The 7,723-nt window shown below is 38.3% G+C and overlaps 1 protein-coding gene across 3 annotated transcripts; it reads right to left on the bottom strand.

Annotated features, from left to right (window-relative positions):
* Positions 1–1,851: 1,851 nt before the first annotated feature.
* INSL5 (insulin like 5) lies at positions 1,852–6,490 on the bottom strand. Of its 3 annotated transcripts, XM_057696536.1 has the most exons (4): positions 5,490–6,490; positions 4,720–4,786; positions 4,318–4,437; positions 1,909–2,352 (listed from the first exon to the last, which is right to left on the bottom strand). In XM_057696536.1, exons 2-4 carry the CDS (start codon positions 4,781–4,783, stop codon positions 2,123–2,125), a joined length of 414 nt encoding a protein of 137 aa, XP_057552519.1. In that variant the 5' UTR covers positions 4,784–4,786; positions 5,490–6,490; the 3' UTR covers positions 1,909–2,122. The 3 variants fall into 3 exon arrangements, with proteins under 3 accessions (XP_057552538.1, XP_057552519.1, XP_057552529.1); XM_057696546.1 differs by lacking the exon at positions 5,490–6,490 and having other exon boundaries at positions 4,720–4,930; XM_057696555.1 differs by lacking the exons at positions 4,720–4,786; positions 5,490–6,490 and having other exon boundaries at positions 1,852–2,352; positions 4,318–4,545.
* Positions 6,491–7,723: the final 1,233 nt, after the last annotated feature.

Raw genomic sequence — 7,723 nt, 5'->3', positions numbered from 1 at the left:
GAACACTCTATGACATCCATCAAAGCAAGATCCTTTTTGACCCACCTCCTAGAATCAGGGAAATAAAATCAAGAATAAACAAATGGGACCTCATGAAACTTAAAAGCTTTTGCACAGCAAAAGAAACCGTAAACAAGACTAGAAGGCAACCCTCAGGATGGGAAAAAATAATAGCCTATGAAACAACAGACAAAGGATTAACCTCCAAAATATACAAGCAGCTCATGCAGCTTAATACCAAAAAAGCAAAGAACCCAATCCACAAATGGGCGGAAGACCTAAATAGTCATTTCTCCAAAGAAGACATACAGATGGCCAACAAACACATGAAAAGATGCTCATCATCACTAATCATTAGAGAAATGCAAGTCAAAGCCACAATGAGGTATCACCTCACACTGATCAGAATGGCCATCATCACAAAATCTGGAAACAACAAATGTTGGAGAGGGTGTGGTGAAAAGGGAACTCTCCTGCACTGTTGGTGGGAACGTAAGCTGGTACAACCACTATGGAAAACAATTTGGAGGTTCCTTAAAAAACTACAAATAGAACTACCACATGATCCAGTAATCCCACTACTGGGCATATACCCAAAGAAAACCATAATCCCAGAAGAAACATGTACCATTATGTTTATTACAGCACTATTTACAATAGCCAGGACATGGAAGCAACCTAAATGCCCATCAACAAATGAATGGATGAAGAAGATGTGGCACATATATACAATGGAATATTACTCAGCTATAAAAAGGGATGGGATGGAGCTATATGTAATGAGGTGGATCGACCTAGAGTCTGTCATACAGAGTGAAGTAAGTCAGAAAGAGAAAGACAAATATTGTATGCTAACTCACATATACGGAATCTAAAAATGGTACTGATGAACTCAGTGACAAGACAAGCACAAGGACGCAGATGCAGAGAATGGACTGGAGAACTCGAGGTTTGGGGGGGCGGGGGTGAAGGGGAAGCTGAGACGAAGTGGGAGAGTAGCATAGACATATATATACTATCAAGTGTAAAATAGATAGCCAGTGGGAAGTTGCTGTATAACAAAAGGAGTTCAACTCGAGGATGGATGATGCCTTAGAGGGCTGGGACGGGGAGGGTGGGGGGAGTCGAGGGAGGGAGGGAATACGGGGATATGTGTATAAAAACAGATGATTGAACTTGGTGTACCCCCAAAAAAATAATAAATAAATAAATATAAATAAATAAATAGATAAATAAAATTAAAAATCTAAAAAAGAAAAAACTACTGGGGATTTGGCTGACAGAGTTAGAAATAAAAGCATAGTTTTGTGATATCTTACTTTGTCTTTTTATTTGTGAAAACATCCAATCATGACACAATGACTTAGCTATGTGCATTTTAGTTTCTCAACCTCCAGGATGAGAGGAGAATGTTCTTTCATCTCCCGCAGTAGGAAGGCAAAACCAAGGCAGCCCAGACTATGAAATGAGCTAAGATACCCAAAAGTTTTCCGGATTTGGGCTGCTTATGGGCCCTCTTTGATACATATATGCACCCAGCTATTCTCAAGTATAATGTTGAAGAGCTACATGGTATTAGGAAACACTAATTGAACACTCTAAGCACTTTTGAGAAAATCACTTTGTTTAGATTCTTACACTTAACTGAATGGATGCTAAATTTTCAGTAATAATATACAGTAACCCAAAAGTTAAGTGTGGATAGTTATTTCTAGATGATGAAGTAATAGTGTTTTTTTGTTTTCCTTTTATGCTTATTTTAAAAGTTTTTTTTTTTTACCATCAGCATTTTTGGTGTACTGTTTTAAAGTTATTTAAAATTGTTTTAAAAACAGAAGAATCACAGTGAGCTTGGTTTATGGCATTTTTATTGCAATTTTGCACAGCATTTAAAATTTCAAAGGGTTAGTTAAAATTTGAAAAGAACAGTGCATTCACCTTGGCAAAGGGAGAAAATAGACCTCATTGTAGTTTTAGCCATTCATCCACAACTTTTAGGAAAGAAGGATTGCATACCCAAAAGCCTTTAGTTTAATGACACAATGTAAGTGTTGTTCTGGGAAGTAAAACACTGTGATTAAACATGTGCTAAAGCTCTGCCACCCTTGGGTTTGCTCTTGTCCTAACAAAGAGCGCTCAAGTCAGACATGGAACAGCCTTCTGTGCAGCACAACATTTGCAAGTCTTGTCTTGACATCACCGAATGCTTCTTAGACCTCCAAAGCCCTTCTGTGGGCAGCTGTTCACCTTGAAGAATTTCCTCCTCTGAGAAAGCCATCTTCGGAAGGTTTTGTGCTGCGTTTTCCTCAGAAAACTGTTCATTTGGCAGCTGGAAGTGGTTTCCTCTCTCAGCTATATGGAAAGGAAAAAAAATACTTCCTTAGAGGACTCTGACAAAGGCAGCAACCAAGTTCTAGTTTGGGGGAAATGCACTGGATTTCTGGAAGGAAACTGAATCCTGCAGATTATTGGGTTTTTTTTTAATGTTGGTCTGGGATTTCAGAGAGATTAGATATTTTAGGGAGAACGTCATCCCCACCCTCCTCATTTTACAGAGGAGGATACAGAGAGGGGGAGTGACAGAACCAGTGTCACTTGGCTAGTTAGCAGCCAACTCAGGGCTCGACTTCTGTTGCACTGGCTACCTCTGCACAGTGACCAGCGGCTTCCAAAGGTATTAGTTACATGCTATCAGTATAAACAATAAAATAAAAAATAACCCTGTGTGTGCCCTGCAAAGCTGATCAGTAGGGAAGGAAGTGGAGATTTAAACCCCTATTAAATTAAAAGTGGACCCCACTGTTTTTACCAGTGTTGTTTCCAAAGTCCATGTAGAAGCCTATCTTACTTTAACTTCGTTCAAACTTACTTATCAGCACCTTAGCACACTGGCAAGCACCAGAAAAAGTTTAGGTGAATGAATGCTGATTGGTAAACCAGTAATGGATCAAATAAATAATGCATGGGAAAATACTCTGAAAACCTGTGAAAAGCTAAATATACAGTTTTATGAAGTCAGTGGTGTCAAAAGAGATAACCTTATACAGACATCTATTCCTTTGCCCAAGATATTTTAAAGGTATTTGAAATGTATTTTTTCTATTGTATTTTGATTTGCTAATCCAGAAAATGATAAATCATTGTCAATCTTGTAAATTATATTTACTCTCTTGAGATTAAAAACCCTGTTGTCTATTAACACCTAGTAACTATGAACCTCTCATTACTAAAGTGGAAGTGGTAAGTTCATAATTTTTCAAGGCATTAGCCCACCAAAAGACAAAATTTATGGGTCATTTTGCAAAGTCTTTTTGTTTACCCAAGTCATTTTATACCAAATCGAAACCTGTAACGATTTCCTATCACATGTGTGGTTGCAACATTTATTATGTAAACATGTTTTCCTTCTTTACTTTTTATTATAAAACAATCAATTATTAAAATAGAATCTTAAATTCTACCTCACACTTTAATAAAGGATTAGCAGAAAAAAAATGCCAACTTCTAAGTTAATTGAATTTGAAAATGAAGAAATGCAGTGAAGTCAGCCCCTTCACTTTTTCTGAAACACCTTACATTCACTCCCACCTTCAAAATTCTGATCAGACAATTCCAATGCTAGAATCCCCATTCTACTCCTCATAACTCCGAAATCCAACACATCCTTAGGGCCTCTGTCAAACACCACCACCTCCATGGTGCTGTCATTTATTACAACACACTACACCATCTTTTCCCCACCCGAGACGCAGTATAGAATAAGCAGGAGACCTTGGCTCTTGAACACAGGAAGACCTGGTTTGCTTCCCAACCACACTGCTTACTAGCTGGGTGAACAATTTTCTCTTCAGTAAAATGGTAAATGGTGGTCTTATTACTTACTTCAAAGGATCCTTATCCTTATCCTCCATGTAATAAGTGCTCAATAAAAGTTAGATTCCTTCCTTCCATTCTTATTTAGCAACTGCCTGAATGCCAACTTATTATATTCTATAATTATCCATGTGTGAAAATCTTGCTGCCCCAACATGGCCCTTGAAATCACATGTTTCTCTCTGCCCACCCCCAGCACCTGCCAGAGATGCTGAGCCTCAGAGTAGTTATGCAATCAAATCATTTCAAGCTGGGGACTAAAGGAAACAAGGTCCTTTTTTTTTAAAGGTAGCAAGCTCACCTCTTTCCCATGCCAAATTGTTTATTTCAATAATTAATCCCCCAGATTGATAGAGAAGTGGCTTAGCAGTAACTAGAGAAACAGTTATTAAAACAACCCTTAAAAATTATAATAAATGAGGGAGTCGTATGCGTTCATATTACCTTGCTGACCTTGCGGGGTCGACCCCAGTTGCCTTCTCCACCTGGAGCTGGCACAGATGTAAATGACCGTTCGTATGTACTCGAACCCACAGAGCTTCCTGGATTCTTCACTCCTCACTTCTGAGATGGCAAGCAGGACAGAGAAAAGAAACAAAGTAAAAATAAAACCCCTCATTCTGCTGAGGATTGAATGAGAGTCTGATATGCTGAATATTGTCAAATCAAGTTTTGAAGTTGCCCTCATACTCTTGGCCAATTTATATGAACTTTACTGACATTTTATTGGTCAATATGTCATTTTAACAATATTTGCTAAGTGCATAGGTGGTACCATGAAGTTTTGAAAATGAGCTTTTATGATTACTGCTAGTCATTCAGTCACTTCTGAACATCATCACTTACTCTTAGCTGCATCCATGAGACAGTTAACAGCATGCTGTCTTGGAAGACACTGTGGGAAACACATAGACTACAAACAGACAAGTATGAGTTTCAGTGTCAGCCTCAGCCCATACTGAGTGACACAGGGCAAGTTTTAAACATTTAAATTCTCAATAGTCATATCTCTAGAATGGGAAAACCTATCTTATAAGGGTTTTGTAAGTATTGAAAGTACTATCTATTAAAGCATTGAGAATACACACTTCAGAATGCAGGTTCTTATGTTTTGGGCTTGAATCCTGGTTTCCAACTTACCAGATCTAGAATCTTAATTGAGAGATTTAACATCCCCAAGCATCCCTCACTGTAAAATTGTGCTGATAGTAACTACTTCCTAGAGCTAATGAGATAATGTGCATCCTGCTTGACAAGATAAACAGTCAATAATTATTGATTGCCTTCTTCCCTTACCATCCGGACAAAGTAGAAAGATAACTTTCCTTTAGAATTCAGGAGAATTTCTCTGACTAGAACCTTCCTTGTTATTCTTCACACTATGACTTAGGTGTGACTCTATCAACACGTTTTTATGATAGAAAACTGAATTCATAATCTCAAATAGCTAAATAATGAAATTTCTCTTCCAGTAAACCCTCTGAAAGCACAACTCTTGCAAAGCTTTTACCTAAACAGAAAATTCTAGAGTTTGGGATCTTAAGGTATTACTGTCTCGCTTTTTTGCAAATTGGACAAATAATTTTTTAGTTGATTTTGTTGAATCTTTGTGATACCTGGTTGAAAACAAATCACTTGAGCCTGTGGATGAAGATCATTTCACCCCTAATATTTGTGACGTCACTGTTCTTCTGTATGGAAGCTAGAAAACAGAACAAAATAATCTATGCTGTCACTGGACACATTTCTGACTCTGAAAATAGACATATTGTTTCAAAGAATTGATGCTTTCTTTATCTCCCTGGCTGCAGTATGGATAATGGGTTAAGGGGGACACGATTTGAGGCAGGGGAAACAGAGAAAGGCTTTTGCAATAATTTAGATGCGATATGATGGTGGCCCAAAACTAAGGTCATGGTAGAGAGGATGGGACAAATGGGTATTTAAAAAATAGAAAGGCTTGGTACTGCTTGGGCATCAGGCGTAAGGGAGAGAGCAGCCAAAGTGGTACTTAGGTTTCTGGCTTACACAGTGGGAGGTAGGGCGCTCATTTGCTAAGAAAGATACCAAAAGGCGTAGGAATGGTTTTTGACATCAGGCAGAGTTACCTTACCTTTTGATGGGTCAAAACTGCAGGTGAATCTGTGTCATTTATCAGCTCCAGAGGGGCATCTGCATGACCAAATCTAGCACACTCACAACATCAGCAATTATTCCCAACTTCTTCCCTCCTTTGGAGACTTATACTGCCCAACTTGATAATGCCAGCTTTAACATAGCACTGCAATAAAGCTGTGATCGGTGGCTCCGGGCTAGGTTAGGCTTCTGTGAAACCCAAGAGAGAAGTATTCGGCCAAGGAATGACCCCTACTCTATATGTTAGATACACTCTGTTATCTCTGAACTCTGCTATTACCCTTACTTGATCTCCCAAGGCTCAAAATATTCCCTTCTTCACTCAGTTTTTAAGGTCTCATCAGGACTCTTGTTCATTTGGGATGCAGGCGAGAGATCTGAGCTCAGCCGGTGACCAAACGGAGGCACCCATGTCAGCTATCCAGATGAAAAAGCTATTGCCAATAAGGAAAGCCCCAGCTGCAAAGCCTCAAATTTAGGGGCTTTGTTTGCCCCGTTTGTGAATTGAGAAAGTTGGATTGAATTACTCGAGAACTCCCAAAAAAAAAAAGCTCTTTTGAACTTGAAAATCTAAGTCTTGCTATAATTGGCTGATTCTGTTACTCCCACCTCGAAAACTTTCAGTGGCTCAGCATTACCTGCAGAATAAAATCCAAACATCCTGGCATTTAAGGCTCTCCACTCAGGCACCCAAATACTACTCTTTCCACACACTTCAAGGTCCAACCAGAGAGGATAACGGAAATGAAAGTTAATCTTTCTATCTCTTGACCAACAACAGTTTGTTGTTTATACCTCCAACTGGAGCCCTTAATCCTTTTTGTTTGGAGGTTAACACAACTTTTTCTCCTCATCTAGTCTGTAACTCAAGTTACTATTTGGATGTCTTCTCTGAGGTTTAGTTTTCTCATCTGTGAGGAGATAGTAATCTGCATTTTATGTTGTCATGAAGATGGAATGAGTTAACACAAGTAAAACACAATATATGATGCTTAACACATACTCAGTAAATTAACAGTCATATGCAACAAATTAGAAAATGTAATTCTGGGGTCACTACCAGCTACTATGAATGTCTTTTATGAATAACTTTCAATCTCAAAACTATCCATAAATTTGCACAGCTCCAGTCTTTTTCTTTCCTTTTTTGTTCTTTCCTTTACTCCTTCTTTCCTCTCCTCTTTCCACTCATTCTCTCTTTAGAAATAAGTTCTAAAAAAGCAGAATCTTAGAGCACTGTTTCTTAAAGTGTTATCTTCAGGACATGAGTCTTTGCAGATGATCTCTGGAAAAAAGTGTATCGCATAGTAACAGTCCCTTTCTTGGAGATGAATAATGCATACTAATATAGTCAGGGCTCAGAGAAGACTTATAGTTAGGAAACTTCTTTAACTTTGTTTAAATTCAGTGTTTACCAAACTTATTTGGCCCTAGAAACTCTTTCACCATGAAATTGATTAATATCTGGGATAGTCATGAATTACTAGAGTATCTAGTAATCTATATATTTCTAGTTCCAAGCAAATGGTAGGATTATATTTCTCTGATGTTTAAAGTTGTTTGTGGCCAAGAGACATATTTTAGCAAATAAAATGTGAGTGAAAGTGACATATGTCACCTCTACCTGGCATTTAAGGATCAGTACATGATTCCCCAGTTCTACCTCTCTCCTGCCTTGGTGACCAACAACATTCCTGATGATGGAATCTGGTCT

Source organism: Hippopotamus amphibius, chromosome 1 (genome assembly GCF_030028045.1).
Source record: "Hippopotamus amphibius kiboko isolate mHipAmp2 chromosome 1, mHipAmp2.hap2, whole genome shotgun sequence".
Classification (NCBI taxonomy): Eukaryota; Metazoa; Chordata; class Mammalia; order Artiodactyla; family Hippopotamidae; genus Hippopotamus; species Hippopotamus amphibius.
This window is presented reverse-complemented; position numbering and strand designations above follow the sequence as displayed.